At 52.2% G+C, this 17,382-nt stretch overlaps 1 protein-coding gene across 2 annotated transcripts; it reads right to left on the bottom strand.

Annotated features, from left to right (window-relative positions):
* Positions 1 to 11,105: 11,105 nt before the first annotated feature.
* HES4 (hes family bHLH transcription factor 4) lies at positions 11,106 to 12,886 on the bottom strand. Of its 2 annotated transcripts, none has more exons than XM_086764513.1 (4): positions 12,569 to 12,886; positions 12,385 to 12,480; positions 12,215 to 12,302; positions 11,106 to 12,107 (listed from the first exon to the last, which is right to left on the bottom strand). In XM_086764513.1, exons 1-4 carry the CDS (start codon positions 12,752 to 12,754, stop codon positions 11,521 to 11,523), a joined length of 957 nt encoding a protein of 318 aa, XP_086620639.1. In that variant the 5' UTR covers positions 12,755 to 12,886; the 3' UTR covers positions 11,106 to 11,520. The 2 variants fall into 2 exon arrangements, with proteins under 2 accessions (XP_086620639.1, XP_086620640.1); XM_086764514.1 differs by having other exon boundaries at positions 12,644 to 12,886.
* Between the last annotated feature and the right edge of the window lie 4,496 nt (positions 12,887 to 17,382).

Here is a 17,382-nt window from a genome sequence, read left to right as displayed (position 1 = left end):
TGGAGTTCCTGAGCTGCAGGTACCAGCTCCGGTGCCACAGAGATGCTGTAGCTTCTCTTGCTCTAGAGAATTACGTGCTGCCCAAACTTGGAACCCCTGGCCCTAGGGCTGGCCCCAGACAGTGAAGCCAGACCTACTGCCAGAGCAGCAGGGCAGAGAGAGCAGCACCACACCACGTGCAAAAGTAAGTGTGGCAGCAGGGTCCCCTGCCCTCCACGGTGCAGAGATGGCTGCTGCGGTTTTCGAGGAAGCAGCCAGTCCTGGGGCTAAGCGGCGAGATTAGGAGACAGCTCATTAGCGGGTGACTGACACCAGGAACCCTGCATACTGCGGCTTTCTGCAGTGTCAGCACAGGACTGTCTTACCAACAGTGACACTGGGCTGGTGCTGGTCTGCCTACCACCTACAGCACTTGGCCTTTCCGTCAGGATGCTGTTAGCAACTACGATGAAACGGCCCGAAGAGAAAGCAATGAGTTTAATGTTCCCCAACTGGTAATCAAAGTGAATGCCAGTGCAGCGTTATGGCGAGGTGCTCTGCCCAGGGTACTTTAAAACATACTTCCTCTCAGCCCTGGGTTTTAAAATGCACAGGGGCTATGTCCAGCTGGAGACGAGTCCTGTTTCTATTCACATTCCATATTCTGCAATTCGTATACACGTCAATCAAAACTGTTGTTAGCCATAGCTGTCACATCAAGTCCACGTCTAACAACACGGGTGATTGACAGCAAAGTTTGTTATCTGTGAATGTGTCATCCCATCCAGCACCCAGTGCTAGAGTGCTGCCTGACAGGTCATCAGTGGGAGACTTCCATCATCCATATATTATGAAATGGTTCGAACAAATCATTTTTCAGCTAGCCCCAGACACACGCGTTCTTCTGCATCCCTGTTAAGCTGAGATATAGGATTTGACAGCGCAAGGGGGCGGAGGCCGATGGACCTTGGTCAGACAAATCCTGGAGGGTCAGCAAATAAAAACAAGGCTATATCCATTTCTGTCCTAACTCTTCAGAAGGAATTTGAGGCAGCAGGTTCACAAAGAAACAGAATATGGGGAGAAAATCACTGCAGAGGATCAGACCTCTGAAGGCCTTTCATTAGAAAGCCCCAAGATACGGTGGCTTAGGAAATTTTTACGCAGACTGCGAGAGCTCGAAAAGAACTCTGTCATTTGTCTTCTTGCTTTCTTATTTTCCGTAAGAACCAGCCCAAGTCCTCCTTTGCAAAGAACTGTGTGGAGAAAGGAAGCAATAAGTAGAGAGTGACCCATGCTTGTCAGCCAGGATGAGTTCTGAATGAAGTTTGTGTTCCCGCTTAATTGACTTCATATACTAGTTCAGTGGCCAGAGAAATCAGTGGAATGGAAAGGCTCCAGTTAATCTTGATAAACTTTGTGGCAGTGCAACGTGATCCCAAACTGGTGCACGTTTCAGGACCTGATAAACCTTATTAGGGCAGTTCACCTCCGAGAGCAGCTGCATGCAAAACAGAGAACTTGGGAATGGAGTCACAAGACAGCGTTCCCCAGTTAAAGTTTCAAGTCACCTGAAAATACAATGACTTGGTAAATGAATTGTTTTAAGGTTATTTTTCTTTTTTATACTATAAATATTACTTCACGTGAATGCTTTAATGGTGAGATGTATTATTAGGACAGATCTTAGACAAAAAGACTGTTTCCGAAACAATATTTATGGCAACTTTTTTCTTCCCAAGGACCTTTTTAAATCTCTCTGTTCAGATTTTGAATTGAAATGACACCTAAAATGTGCTAGAAAAGCTACATGTCCTCTGGGGTGGAAATTATATCCTTCGAGGAGGCATAGCCGCTAGCAAATTCACGGCCTGGAGTCAATCGAGCTCAGGAAGAGTTTGATCTTAGGATGTCTGTGAACTTTTCTATCCATTTTATAGCACTAGCAGCTCTGGGCTGGATCTCGATTTTTGCTAAAGCCAGGGGAATTTTTGCAAGAATATGTGTCAGCCTCTTGCCACAGGTATCTCAGTCTGCATCCCTGCTTGGATGCTGCAGAGACGGGATGCCTGTATCTGGACTTTTTTTTGTGACCCCAGGAATGGGATTGATTCGTGGAGATACCTTCGGAAGCCAAGCATACTTTAGTTTATGAACACAGAGGTCAGCTTCTAACATTGTGTATCAGAGAGATAGTAAAGGCGAATCATAAAAATAGCTTCCGTCACTCCACACAACCCTCGTGGTTTGATTTCCCGGCGAAGAGACCCAGAGGTTTGTTTGGGCTGTAATTAGTGAGGTTTATAGTCACAACTCAATCGTAACAACTTCATTTGGCTCGGGAGAAGTTTAAACCCAGCACATGCAGAATGAAATCTACAATTGGCTTTATAATTCTCCGCTTAAAAATAACATTCACAAACGCTTTGGTCTGCTACACTTTGAAAGCTCCCGAATTTGGAGACGTGGATTTCCAGTGAGGTGAAGGGAAGGAAAAAGATACTTGATGCTTTTCCAGACACTTTAGTCAAACACTGCTGAATTCTGAATAAGGGTGAGTTTTTATAAAATCCTGTGTGCATTAGAGTATCTATTAGGTACGTAAATAGAGCTGGATGGGTAGCTAGCTAGGTGAATAGATGGACAGGCAGACAAAGAGGTAGAGAGGGGCTGGGAGAGAAGGGAAAATGGGCTAACATCTGAAATTCTCCTCAGCCCATGCACTTTACTTGCTCTTGAGGGCTCTCAGCACAACACGGAGAGGAGGATGCCCTGGTCTATACTGCCCTGCGTTAGCTGTCAGTGGTGGTCTTACTCCTTTTCTAACCCTGCCACCCCACTCAATGAGCACCATCCATCCAGAAAGCCATCGGTACGTGCGGTGCTCCGTGCGTTGCATACCACCCTTAACTTGCGCAGCGCTGCTAAAACCAGGCCCGGTATGACATCCCTCTGCCCGTACCACAGAAGTGCTCGCTTCTGCTGTGAAACCTGTTCCTTTTAAATTGCTGCAGGAGCCCGGCAAGGCAGGCGCTCGCTAATCCGCCGTAATTTCAGCCAGCCTGGCAGAGATCCCTTGTCACCTTTCTAGAGAAGCCATTTGCACGTTCCTGCGCAGCAAAGCAGGCACCTCTGGCAAAGCACGTGCTGTCCCGGACTCTGAGTGGGGGGCACCTGATTGCTGTATTGATTTCAGCCGCCACGCTGCAAGCCTTACATGTTCTCTGCAAATTAAAATAGCCTTGCAGAGAGGCATTCCCCTGGGACACAAAAATGGATAAGTAACCTTCTTTTGCAGAAGGTGAGGCATCCACCCATTCTTCAGCATCATCTTCTTTCATGCAGGAGTCCTTATGGCTCCAGGGACCAGAGATGCTGAGAGGAATTAGTTCCTACTGGAAAAAAAAAAAGGGCCAGTCTGTAATACAACCGCTGGCTGGATGCCTTTTCAATCACAGGATCACAGAATGGCTGGGTGGGAAGGGAGCATTAAAGGCCACCCAGTCCAACCCCCCTGCACGGAGCAGGGACATCTCCAACCGGATCAGGTTGCTCAGAGCCCCGGCCAACCTGGCCTTGAATGTTTCCAGGGATGGGGCATCCACCGCCTCTCTGGGCAACCTGGGCCAGTGCTTCACCACCCTCATTTTGCTTGGCACCTTTTCCATGGGCTGACCACCATGGTAGGAAGACTGTTGACATTGGCACCTTCTGCTTCTAAGGAGGTAAAGTAATTGCCCAAGGGTGCAGGAGCAAACAGAGACTTGAGCCACTGTGCCTTCCGCCAAGAGGGACTTGTGTGGAGAGCTAACAGCAAGGGATATCTTTCCTGTGAAACCCTGTGCCGCAGGGAAAGGTACCTGGCCCACCCAACAGTCTGAACTCTTGCCCTGCTCTGCTTCAGAGCAGCAGGACTCTGCACTTGAGAGCTTTGCTCTTAATGACAAATCAGCTGACGTGGGAAATCAATTCTCCAACAGCAGAGCGTAACGTCTCTCCAACTGGTCCTCTGAGACTTCACAGCAAAAGCTGCTGAAACCTTAGAGCTCAGAGAGAATCCCAGAGTCTTGAGAGCATTTAGGATGAACGTTAAGGTGCAAGAGTTCCATTTATCTTGAGCAGAATCTGCCTTCAAAGCCACAATCCATAATTCAGTAAGACTCAATCCTTTCTACCATGTAGCCTCCACACGAACCGTTGGACACAAGACAGGGAGCTGCTGGTTTCACTGCTGTGGCCCTCAAAGGCCACATACAGAGAAAGAAATTATGGAAGCGTGTCTTTCTACTTGTGTGTTTTCTGGGCTGCTTGTTTTTTAATTAAGTACCCTCCTTGCTTGCAGGACGCAAGCAAGATCCATAGCCATGGGACTGAGTCACGCTCCTATGAGAGCAGACCTCTATTTTCAGCAGCTACGTTACCTTGCCTTACATTAACACATCTTGTCAGCTGTTTTAACAGTGGTAAGTGAACGGCGATGGGAAAGGAGAAAAAAGCTTCTCAAGGATGTCGCTGTCTCTCTTGTTTGTGGGCTGACCTTGTGCTTCCAGAATGGCATTTGTGCAAGGGGCGCAGTCAGCTTCAGTTCTCCTCTAGCCAGCGGCCAGGGCACTTCAAGGCTTGTAAACACGCTGGTACCAAACGACAGTCGACTTTGGCAGGAGGGGAAAGCCAGCGAGGTCTGTAGCACAGGTCACGTTGGTAGGTGAAACAATCACCAGCCGGGATCGTTTCTCACAGCTTGCTCCAATCCAGTTGAGTTGCTCCAAGGCAGTCGAATTTACCCTCCTCACAGCCAGGTCACTGCACTTTGGTCCCCACTAAAAATAACCAGGCAGTAGATGTGTCTTGGTCTGTTTGGATCCGAAGTAGCAGTTTGTGTCATCTCATCGTTTTTGTGTACGGTTCTGCGCTGTTGTCTTTCTAAAGTTCTTACGCAAAGAAAGCAATGAAGCTTTTGGTGGTCAGCAGTGATGGAAAGATAATTCCCATTTGGACCTAGAGTGCGAAAAGCTGTTCACAAAGCAAAATATGCTAAAAAACTGCTTGCTGGCTACAGCCATTCTTCACATCCTAATTTCTTCGGGTGTCAGTGTCTTGCAGAGCAGGGTCCCATTCCTTGACTGGATGTTTGAATTGATGCTAACATACCACGTACAGGAAAACATACCACGCCTTTGCACTTAGCGTCTGGATTTGTTCCACCTCGCGTCTTCATCTCCTGCCCCAGGATCGAGGATACAGAGGGACTGCAGGACACGGGCAGCGCAGCCCTGAGCGCAGCCTTTCTCACATCACACGTGGCATCCGTGCAGTACCAAGTAACGGCACGCGAGGAGCAGGGAGGGAAGAAGGTTAGAGGGGAAACGGAGAGGGAACAGTAAGGATGCAAAATCTGGGTGGGTCACTGCAGCTTACGCTGTTGCTCTTGTGAAAAATACCACGAGACATATAGCACATCACAGTGGGTCAGGACTTTATTTTGTGATTCACCAAGAGAAAGTGGAACTTTGGTATCATTTTTGTCCTCCCCTTATAGAAGGGGACGGGTTCTAAACTCAATTATATCGACCACAAGATCAGAATCTGACCCGCTCTTTCCAAACTGATCCTTCTTTGTCTTCCCAGAGAAAATCTGTGCTCTAGCAATTGCCCCTTTGTGAGCAGAGTACTCCAGACTTGTTTTATCTTCTCCGGATTTGGGGGGAGAACAAAACCTCCAGACATGTAAACAGCCTTAATGAGAAAACTATAAACCAAGATCTGCCTGCTTGCAGAAACAGAGTTAAATATAGCTCCTAAATGCTGCTAATTGATTTTAGACGTCTGGGGAAAGCTTTTCCCCTCACACCATCCCACCCACGCTGCTCAATGGTTCCTCACCTGCCCTCGTCGCGCCGTAAGGCACGGGGAATGGGCAGCAGAGCCTCTGTGCTCGTATTTGTCAGCTGGTTTAGCACCCAAATGCTGTCAAAAACCCACGGGCTGCTCAGTGACCCTGACTTAGGCCTTTGTTAAACCGCTGTGGATGCCTTCTTTCCATCTGTTCAGTCTATTTTTGTGTATTGGCCTTGAAATCTTTCTCTTCTTTGAAAACAAGTCTGTTTACAAATATTTGCCTCGGAAAAGTTGCTCAAACAGGCAGAACGAAAAACTGCTCATCTCCGCATGGAAAACATACACATCTAGATGTGTATGATCTTGCAAGGCCTAGTTTGGGAAAGAAAGGACGGCTCACCCCAGAGCTGTCTGCCAACAAATCAGAAAAGAAAAAGAATCATAGAATCATAGAACGGTTTGGGTTGGAAGGGACATTCAAAGCCCACCCAGTGCAACCCCCCTGCCAGGAGCAGGGACATCTCCAACCGGATCAGGTTGCTCAGAGCCCCGTCCAACCTGGCCTTGAACGTTTCCAGGAATGGGGCATCCACCACCTCTCTGGGCAACCTGGGCCAGTGAAGAAGTTCAAAGGCAGATGTGAGAATATATTCCTACAGACTCCGTAGGCTTTTCTGTGCTATCTCCGAGGTGACACAGGTGACTTAAAATGACGTAAAATAACCTCGTCCAGTAGAAACACTTCTGGAGGAGCCAGGAGTTTTGCCGTTTCCCACCCAGTTTGTAGTCCCACCTCGCAAAGAGCTGTCTCCAACTGATGGAGGAGCTCAGTAGGACTGGACTTGCTAAAAACGAAAGGTGAAAACAGACTATGGAGGCTTTGAAAACTTACACTGAGGGTTGGTACCTTGTCAAGGACTGGCACTTTTATGTCACTGTTCAGTTTAAGGTGCCTTAAAGAGGTTGATTTTTAAAGAGCAAAACTCAGCAGTTCTTGAAGATCAGGCTTCCTGAAAGCTCTGCTAGCTTTTGCAGAGCCTGGTTGTGACTGATAAAGATCCACGTCTCACAGGTGTCTGAGGTACAGACTGCGCTTTGCGGCTGCTGTCTTGAACTTGAGAGTAGTGGATGGGAAAGAGCTGGTTTTTGGGGGAACCCCCACCACCAGCCAGAGTGGGTCCTTAGTTGCTTCTGCAAGTGCCGCTGAAATTACAAACATCTTGCTGTACAGTGAAATGGAGATACTGGCCCCACATCAGCTGACAGAATAAAGAGAGAGAACAATTACGTTATTTCCAATCAATGCATCCAGATGTAAGAAACATCCTTCTGCTTCCAGGGGCTGAAGTGGGAACGGAAGGGGTGTGCAGAAGCGTACGTGCTAATTGGAGATGCTAACTTCTGGCCCATCAGTTATGCAGCGGACAAGTTTTCAGTGCCTTTAACGCGTGTGGGATCTGGCTTGTCTGTTGTGTAAGAGCTGTTCCGTCGCCATACAGGAGTGATTTATCTCCGAGTAATACGATGGGCTCTTGAATTGCAATGAAAAACCCTTTCCCTAACAATAGTTTGGCGTAACCTTATAATAACCTCCTCCACCTTCCCCAGAGAAATGCTTCAGTCAGATAAAGGAATTTGTTATCCGCACAGAAACATCTGCCCCCTTCCTCCGAAAGGGCCGACGTAGAGTGACAGTTACCCTTTCCGCACCATTCCGCGTCGCTTTTTTAAAACAACAGCAATATCAAGCTTGGATGGTTGGTTTTTGTGGTTGTTTTTTTTTTTTTTTACCTACTGGCTTCGGTTGCGGAAAGATCACCTGAGCTGGATTTGTAGAGTTGGGTTTTATTTCATAATGATGGATGTGCTGGTTAAATGTAATGGAAGAGGGAAGATAGCAGAGCAGAAATTTGGCGCCAACTGCCTTGCTTTGAAAGAGCCTGCATTCCAGCCTGCCTAAGAGGGGCTAAATGGAAAGATCTGATTAAGCGTCTCAGTGTTGTGACCCTGACCTCAAAGAACACGCCGATTCTCTGGAGGAACTTCATTTCAATTAATCAACTTAACAGCCTGAGTAAATCTGGCTGCATCCATTGAGCCGGAGGAACCGCTCCCTCTCCTCGGAGGGTCTCTGGGATGCATGACCCGAAAAGATGAGGCGGTGTGCGCCGGCCTGCCTGCCTTGGCCGTCCCGGATCCAGGAGGTCGGGGATGCCCACGTCTCCCTCTCCCCGTTCGGTGGCAGGCCGGCTGTGGAATAATGGGGAGAAGACCACGGGGGAAGCGGAGGGCGAGGAAACAGCTGTGTGAGGCAGGAGGAGGACCCCCAAAAAATTCCCTCTTTGGGAAACTCGCAAGCAGAGGAACGCAAAGGGCAGGAGATGGGAAGGGAGAAAGACTTCAGCCGGAGCCTCGGGTGCTTTTCCCAGGTCGTTCTTTGCTGGCTGGTGAACTGGGCCAGCCCAGAAGCTGAAAGGGGCTTTGCTTCTTGCCTGAGGCCTTGCGGGAGGGTCTTTCCTTGCACCAAACTGTTTCCTAGGGGGTGCCCGCTGGGTCTGCAGTGCTGTGGGGCTGAACTACCGCTAAGCGTTTCAGTGAGTTTTGTGTCTGGAACCAAATCCCCTGCTCTCGTTAGCCTTCTGCAGGCTCTGGCAATGGCTCGTTCATGGCTATCCCTGTATCTTTCCCCTTGGAACAGGGTAGAGCTGTTGCAGTTAAGTTCATCGTTGCCTGGCTGGGTTTCACCGCTGTCTTCCTCCCACCACGCCCAAGTCATGCCATTACGCCCATGGACTTCTGGCTGCCTGCGCTCTGCCTAACCATTATCGCTTTGGCGCTGCCTCCATCCCTTTGGACTTTTACCTTTCAGCAGATGCATACTTTGCTCTTTTACAGTACCTGTAAAGGGATAAGACCAAATTTAGCATGACGTGGCAAAGCAGCTGTATAGAAAGCCTTGATGGAGCACGACAGCTCCCCAGTTGTAAGAGCAGTGGCAGAAATATGGGGTCTGGGTACTACCCAAGGACAGGCACAGCGATTGAACCCGACTTCTGAAGCGATCTGGAGTTAAGGGCAATGACATCCCTTGCTGCAGAAGGATTTGGGGCTTCTAGCATGCAAGTTTGTTGGTGCCATGCACCTCAAATCCAGCTTCTGTACCACCAGACCTAGGCACAGAGAAGTCTACGACTTGCCTGAGGCGAAAAAAAAAAAGAGCAGGTGGCAGTGCTGGATGTAAAAGAAAGGTGCTGATCACTGGGGCTCTGCTGGGTTTATACAGAGGCTGAAATGCCGGTGGTACCCTTGCGTGCTTGCATTTTAGAGTCTGACTTAAGAGGCAGAGCAGTGACTGACTGCTGCTCTCACGCTGGGAGATGGGCGTCCCAGAGGAACGCCGCGGCATGTGTCATGTTTGCACCGCTGCAATCAATTCAGAACCCACTCAGAAAAGAGTTGTGGTTGGTTTATTTTTTTTTTCCCCCGTGCCTGAACTCAGCAGCGTAGCGCTTGGCAGTCTCGCTTTTGGCCTGGGTACCTTGTCAAGAAGAGAAATCTGCCGAATCTAGGGGCGATCTGGAGGGGACTGGGCAGTGAGGGACAAGTCCAGAGCCGCGGTGCTGCCCCGGGGAGGTATACGGTTACACGCAGGCGACAGGCAGGCTTTCGTCTGTTCTTCCAAGCCTTCTTCAGACAGAAGAGGAGGGGTAGTAACTGGCTATGGGGGATGGAAGAGAATTGCTGTAACATGATTTTGTGTCTGTGATTGCATAAGAAAACCTCCTGGGAACCTCCTGATTCAAATGGATACCTAGTTCTGGTTGTGCGATGGAGGACTTTCAGCGCCGATCGATTGCCCACGCTTTGGTGCAGGGGAATTGCTGGACTGGATCAGTACTGGGCTCCCAAGCAGCCTGCACTCCTGTATCCCACCGTGGCCGAAATCCCACGAAGGTGTAAAAGGCCTTCAGGAGCCGATAATCTGCTTTACCCACCCCTCCAACACACACAGGCACAACGCCATGTTCTCACAGAAACCACAACCTGATTGCTGATAGAACTAGACCTTGAAAGATGAAATTGCACCTCCATTCTAAAAAAAAAAATCCCTGGGCCTGTTTTATTAATTGGATGTTCTGCGAACTTCTAAGCCGTTCTCTGGACTGTGAAATGCTGTTGGTCCCAGTACGACCCAACCCACCATCAGGAAAAACCCTCGGTCTTGGGGAAGGGGGGGGGTCGGGAGAATCGGCATTAACCCCTGGGGATCCCACGGACTGGAGGACAGGGGTTATGGCTCTGGACGTGGCTTTGCCATGCGCACATGTCATCATCTGCTGGCTTTGCTCTCCGAGATTACGCGATAGCCCCACCTCGTAAATTTGGAGCAAGGCACACAAAGCTTTCCCTTCCAAACTGTGCGTTAGTTCCTAATGGTCTTTCTCCACACCACGGCCTTATTAATTGGTGACAATTGGAAGTGGTTAATTCTGTGCGTGTGAGGCTGCAATTGCTTCCACTTGGCCAGGATTCAAGTACTGGGGGTGAGTCAGAATGGGTGGCAAAATTGTCTTTTTTTCCTCAGTTCCCTTGCTTACTGGAAGAAAAAAAAAAAAAAATAAAAGCCACAACCCCGAGTTATTCTCTTTTATGAGGTAGGCATTGTGAGGCCAGGCAATTGAATTTACAACAGCATTGAGTATCAGAGTCTATCTGGCCCTGTCAATGAGAGTGGCGAGAAAAAAAAAGACACACATTAACCCTCAGCTCCGAGTTCCCAGGCGTTTCAATAGGGTTCCCAACTTCCCAAAGAGCCCGCTGCATACTCGATGAGACCCTTTATACCTTCTAATTACCCTCCTCACAATAGGGACAGACTCTCTTGCCTCTTTTGTAGGCGTGATAGTAACTTTTTTTTTTTTTTTTTGCGCACGCCTCCCCCACGCACGCAATCCCTCCGGCAAAATCCGCAGAGCAGCGTTATTCCAGGAGCTCTCCCAGCAGGTCGCACACCTTTCCTCAGGTCCCAGGAGCAGATTTTTAGGAATCTGTTTCGTTTTAGTGGGGACAAGACACTTGCACAGCTCTCGGGAGACATTTAACACTGTCAGACCCCCCCCCACCCCCCCAACTATTTTTCACAGGAATCCCTTCCAGCCAACTTATTTAAGGCCATAAAGTTCACTCCTACTTTTTTTTTTTTGAGGGGGGTGCACACACAGCATGAGTTTGTCCGTGCCCACTCTCACCCAACAAAATGAAAGAGGGGAGGGGGGGTAAAAGAAAAATTAAACCTATTTCAAAGAGTTTATTTATTTAAACACCTGCAATATTTTTGTTTTGGAAGTCTTCAACACAGGCACGCACACACACACAGACAAACAGGATACAAACAACTTTGGCATTATACTTTTGAATATTTGTTACAAAACTATTTCTTATTTATTTTTTTTAAAAAAAGTATCTCAAATAAAGGCATTTTAAAGGAGTAAAAATACAAGTCGAGATCCCAACCTCTGAAAATAATAAATAGCATGTTCATAGCGAGGTCCTTTTTTTTCCTTTCGGTTTAAATCTGCTTTAAAAAAAAACCCCAAACATAACAGGGCTCCATATAACGGAGCCAACAGAAGAGGGTTTTTTTTGAAAGGGAAGGGAAAAAGAAAAAAAAAAAAAAAAAGAAAAAAGATTGCTTTAGGCAAGTCACCAAGGCCTCCACACCGATTCACTGCGCTCTCCGATGGGACTCCCCGCCTGGGATGCTGGAACAATGCTGCCCCCAAATGATGTCAACCCCTGCACCGGGGATGCTGACGGGGTGGCGGCCGCGTTCCCCGAGCCGCTGCCCGCGGACACCGGGACGTTGGCGTTGGCATAGAGGGGAATAACTGGTCCAGAGCTGGGAGGGAAGGCCGGGTTGGGGATGAGGAAAGCAAACTGGCCGTCGGTAGCGGGGACGAGCTGGAAGCCCCCGTAAACCTTGGGGGACAGAGCTTCCGCGGGGTTCAGTTTGCAGGGCACGGGCACGGCTCCGGCTGCTGCGGGAGGCAGCTGGACGTGCAGAGGCTGCTGGGCCAGATGTGCGGGTTGGCCAGACGGCGGTGGCGGCGGCGGCGGATAGTTCATGGCCACGATTTGGCCCAAGCAAGCCGAGAGGTGACTGAGGAGGCGGGTACGCACGTCGGTGTTCACCCCTTCGCAGGTGGAGAGGAACCGCGTCACCTCGTTCATGCACTCGTTGAATCCAGCTCGGTACTTGCCCAGGACGGTGGGGTCGGCGCTGAGAGCGGCTGGAGGGCAGAGAGAAGGGGGAAAGCAGGTGAGCATCGGGTCAGGGGGTGCGGTCCCCGGTCCCCCCAGCCCCCGGGGTGGGGGGGGTCAGGCAGGGCACGCTTACCCGTCATCTGCGCCCGCTGCAGGTTTCGTAGATGCTTGACTGTCATCTCCAGGATGTCCGCCTTCTCCAGCTTGGAGTGCCGGGAGCTCTGCGGGAAGAGAGCGGTGCCGTCAGGGCTGCCCGCAAAACCGCCGCAAACCTCCCCGCAAACTCCCGCAAACCCCACTCACATCCTTCTTCAGCGCATCCAGGATGAGGGTCTTCAGCTGCCCCAGGCTCTCGTTGATCCGCGCCCGGCGCCGCTTCTCCATGATGGGCTTGGAGGACTGCGGGGGAGAGCGGAGCCGGTCAGCGACCCTCCCGCCAACCCGGCTCGGTCCTCTCCCACCCCTCCCCAAAACCCCCGGCACCGACCTCAGCACGGCCGCGGGTTCGCCGCCATCCAGCGCCTCCGCCGCCGTTTCTCCCCGACCGGCACCCGCCATTTACCTTCCGGTGTTCGCTGGCGCTCCGCGGTTTATCCGGTGTGTGGCTGGCGCTGGCCGGTGCCCCCGCGATAGGGGAGGCGGTGGGTTTCTCCATACCCGTGTCGGCGGGCATGGCGGCGGGGGAAGGAGAAAAAAAAAAAAAAAAAAAAAAAAAAAAAAGAAAAGAAGAAGCGAAGGGCGGGAAGGCGGCCGCGGCGCGCGCGTGCGGCTGTGGCGGCGGGCGCGGGGCGCGTGCGGCGGCGGCGGGCGGCGGGGCCGGCAGTGCGGGCGGGACGGCGCCCCCCCGCTTTTTTATACCCGCCGGCGGCTCCCCATTCGTGTGAAACCGCCGCCGCGGCCGTTCCCACACTCCCGCCGACCAATCGCCACCCGTCCCGCAACCCGACCGCCGCGCCACTCGCTTTCCCATTGGGCCGCTTCCTCGCCGCCTGTCCGTCACGCGCGCCGGCCCGCCCCCCCCGCTCCCCCCCCCCGCCTTTTTGGTTCCCCCCTCCCCTGCGTCTCTCGGAGCGCGCGGCCACGTGGGGGCGGGCGGGGCGGCCCCCGGGCACGGCCGGGTGACAGCGGCACCGCCCGGCGCCCCGCCGGGCACGGGCTGGCGGCGGGGCGGGGTGGAGGGAGGGGGCTGAGCCCCGGGGAGGGCGGCGGGGGCAGGGCTGGGGGGGGTGGGGGGGGGAAGCTGCGGGTGAGCCCCGCCCGCGGCGTCGCCGGGGGCCGGGGCCGTGGCGCGGGGGCGGCGGCTGGCGCGGCACGCGAGGCCGCGGCCGGCGGGCGGCCAATGCGCTCCGGTCGCGGGGCGGGAAGGGGGGGGGGGGGGGGGAGTGGGGGGGGCGGGTGTCTACCGGCGGCGCTCACCGCCCATTGGCTGTCGGCCGCCCCCGCTGTCCATCAGGCTCGTGCCTCCGCCCGCCCCCCCCCCTCCGCCGGAGCACGTGCCGGAGCGCTCCCGGCTTCCCCCCCCCCCCCCCCCCGCCACCCTCCGCGTCCGGTTGGGGGGGCGGCCGTGGGAAAACCCCGCCCCGCGCCGCGCCGGGGGCTGGGAGCGGGGGGGCCGGCAGCCGTCACCCCGCCGCCGCTGCTTGCCCTTCTCTGGGGTGGGGAACCCCCCCCCCAACCCCCCCCTAACCCCCCCCTGTCGGTTTAACCGGCCGGGGCCCCCCCGGAAGTCCTGAGCCCCCCCCCCCCGCCCCGCTCCCGGAGGGGTTTCCCTGCCCAAACCTTGCAGATGCGCTCAGCGGGCCCGGTAGCTGCGTGTCCCCCCCCGCCCCCACCGCCCCCCCCGCCGCAGGGCACCCGTCTCCTTTTTCTCCTTAAGGCAGATTAAAACGTCACTCTGCTGCCGTGACGTCATGCCAGGGACGTGATGTCATGCCAATGGAGATGCAAAAATCTCCCTCCTTTTCGGGGGTACCCCCCCACTCGCAGGCTGGCCGTTGGGCTCCCTGCTGTGAGGACAGGCTGGGAGAAGAGGAGGCTCCGGGGAGACCTTGGAGCGGCCTTCCAGTGCCTAAAGGGGGGGCTGCAGGAAAGACGGGGAGACTCTTCAGCAGGGCCTGGTGTGACAGGACGAGGGGCGATGGTTTTAAACTGGAAGAGGGTAGATTTAGACTGGGTGTCAGGAAGAATTTTTTTTTACGCTGAGGGTGGTGGAGCACTGGCCCAGGTTGCCCAGCGAGGCGGTGGATGCCCCATCCCTGGAAACATTCCAGCCCAGGTTGGCCGGGGCTCTGAGCAACCTGATCCGGTTGGAGATGTCCCTGCTCCTGGCAGGGGGGTTGGACTGGGTGGGCTTGAACGGTTCCTTCCCACCCAAACCATTCCATGATTGTACGTACAGCCCTGGGCAGGGCGCGCGGCCCTGGGACACCCCAGCCCTTTCGGAGGTTTCTCGGCTGGCACCCCGCAGCGCAGAACGCAGCCCTTGCCGTGGGTGCGTGGGTGACGGTGCCCGTGTCCAGCCCCACTGGTGTGGCTCCCCCACACCGTGCCCGGGTCAGTTCCCCGGCTCCCAAATAACTTCCCATCATGTTGGAAAGCGCGATCGTTAAGCAGCCTTCAAGCTCTTGGCTAATTTCAAAACCTGCCTATTTAAAGATCTTTTTAGAGAATGCAGCATGTATTAAATCTCTGTGCTGCAGGCTTAAATCTTTTAATAACCATAAATTGGGTATTAACTTTCCGCAGACCGACATCTGAAATTCAGAACGATATCTTGCCTTGAAACGCGCGATGCCTTTTTTTTTTCCTTTTCTCCCCAATTCCGAAGCAAGGATGAAAGAGCCAGTTGCTAAAATTTTGAAAACTCTCCTGTGACAACGCGTTCGATTCTCCCTTGGAAAACCAAGCACGACATGGCTGAGTTTGGGGAAATTTTTTTGGAGGAGAACGTAAACCACGTTCTCCGTTTAATCCCTATTCCTGGCCCGTCTCGTGCTTTGCTTTTAATTTGCTGGGATGAATCATTCCGTTTGCCTTAACCGTTTCTGCAGCCGGGGCTGTAATTTCTGCATTTCCTGGCGCTGCTGCTGCGTCGGGCTGCGGAGACCATCCCGCACCTGAGAAAGAAAAAACTCTGGGAAAAAAAAAGATTTCCGTTCTCGTTGCTGCATCGGATTCTGTGCCTTTCATTTCAGGTGCTTTGCCACATGCAGGCTGCGAAACGCGGGCGAGTTAAGACGTACGCCGTGAAACAGCATCATCTCCCTGCAGACATCAAAGGATCCAGGGGAATATATTTATTTCAGGAGCCTTTTCCTCTGGCGCGCCGCCGCACACGTGACCGCAGATACAGCAATTCTGGGCTGAATTGTGATTTTTTGGTTTGTGGGAGGTAAGTTGTTTTTATTTCTGGGTGAGCGCTACTTATCTAAGTGCCCACAAAATCCAGCTTATTCCTTTGCAGGAAGTGCGTCGAGGTGCACGTTGTCTTGCTGAGGAATAATAAGTGTTTGCTTTATAAGTCTCACTGGGAAGGTTCAGGGATCTGTTTCCTTATGAAACCAGTAAAATGCAGAACAACAGCCCTTTGTGCAATCTCCCTTGCTCATGTAAGAAGACAGTGAGGAAATAACTAATAACAAAAATAGTGTCCCTGCTCTGACAGTTAATTCAGAGGGCGTTATTACATAATTACAGGGGAAAAATTAACATTAGACAAGCGAGTTTTTCAACAGAATCTGTATCAAATGGTGCAATTCCCAGGCTGGGAGCAGCGATTATTGACTGTGCTCCTCTCTAGAGAGAATTCTTCTCCGTGTGATAAGTTGGGAGAATTTTTGTCGTTCTAAAACTCTGACGTAACACGTAGCCTTTCTCCTCCAGTTTCAGATGTGTTCAGGTTACAAAGCTCGGTGAAATCTGGGGAGAGACTCTCGTTTCCGTAAGTAACTTCAGATTAAGCCAAAACTCCGTCTTACCCCAGGTCTGGTATTTTGGAGATATTGTGTTGCTCTGCACCGTGTCACGTTCCCACCTAAGCCCAGGTCTTGATAGCGTTGTGGTTCCACACCTGAGCCAGAGGCTGAATGCAAACCCCTCCCAGGATGGGGAGGAAAACTCAGTTGCAGGTTGGAACACTGTTCTTGCCATGACTCTTTGGGGACACTGACGACTCTTTGGGGACACTGGCATGCCCAGTAAGGCTCAGGCTGGAAGATAGCCGCGCAGTGGCCAAATTCCTTCGTCAATCAGATGCTGCGGGTGAACCATAAGGCCCCATCCTGTCCCCCTCGCCAAGGCTCAGGGGATTTCGGCTGCCTGCAGGGTGTCGGAGAATCGTGGCGCTGTTGGGACATCAGGATGGAGCGGTGCTGAGCAGAGGGGAGGGAGACTCTCCCCCTGATGAAGGCTTTTCTCCTTTCAGGGCAGTTTTTCTCCATCGCTTTGCATCTTCTTTACGTCCTGTTTTATCCTCAATGTAGTTCACTAGCAAGGTCCGTAGAAGATGCCAAAGACACAAAAAGCGTGACTGGCGAATCCTCGTGCAGCTGGAATGGCATTTATTCACTCGCATTTAACCCTATTCCCATGAAATTATTGACTTGCTGTTGGTCCTGCCCTCACGCCATCATTCACTTGCAGTTCGTCCTACTCTGGCCTGGTATAATTTGGGTTTTGCAGTCTGTGTCACTGGTAACTTGTCCTGAATATGCACTGGGAAAGTGAAAGCCTTTAAACTCTGGATGGGGACCTGGGATTTTCCTTCTTAAATGTGAAAAGCCCCTGTGATTTCTCTCTGGGCACTGCCTTTATATTTAATCTCCATCCCTTAAAAAACCATCATGTTCATACATGTCGTGGGGTTTTTTTTTAAAAAAAAACAGCTTAAAGGCTCTTTCTGCCTGAAGACTGGCAACGTGAGGCAGGTTATTAATCCTAATATTGGTGTTTGGATAGATGGGAGAGAAGAGAAGAGGACAAACTGCTCGTGGTGGGCTCCGCTTGCCCCTGCCCAGCCCGGATATGCGCTGGATCTCCAGCTCTCTTTGATCCCTAAACCCAATTTTATTACGGCCAGGCTTCTAAAATTTTGAAGCGCCACTCAAAAGCTTGCAGCTGGGGTGAAAAGGCTCATAAAAGGCCCCCGGGGTCCCAGGGGGGCTGAATGCCGGTTTTGTCTCCCTCCCCGAATCCTGCCTGCTTGCGCCCCTGGCCGTGCCTTGTTCCCCCGGCACTGTTTGTTCTGGGTATTGTTGGGCAGACAGCTGTGGCTGTGTTCAGCCACTCCAGCGCCTGTTTGCC

This window comes from Chlamydotis macqueenii, chromosome 21 (genome assembly GCF_036417535.1).
Source record: "Chlamydotis macqueenii isolate bChlMac1 chromosome 21, bChlMac1.mat, whole genome shotgun sequence".
Classification (NCBI taxonomy): domain Eukaryota; kingdom Metazoa; phylum Chordata; class Aves; order Otidiformes; family Otididae; genus Chlamydotis; species Chlamydotis macqueenii.
Note: the sequence above shows the minus strand (reverse complement) of the source record. Positions and strands in the feature narration are given on the sequence as shown.

Excerpts from the sequence above, each read along its gene's own strand:
- HES4 (XM_086764513.1), bottom strand. The coding sequence starts at position 12,754 with ATGCCCGCCGACACGGGTATGGAGAAACCCACCGCCTCCCCTATCGCG. Across the intron at positions 12,481-12,568 it reads GAACCCGCGGCCGTGCTGAG|TCCTCCAAGCCCATCATGGA; the intron begins GTCGGTGCCGGG and ends TCTCCCCCGCAG. Across the intron at positions 12,303-12,384 it reads TGGATGCGCTGAAGAAGGAT|AGCTCCCGGCACTCCAAGCT; the intron begins GTGAGTGGGGTT and ends CTCTTCCCGCAG.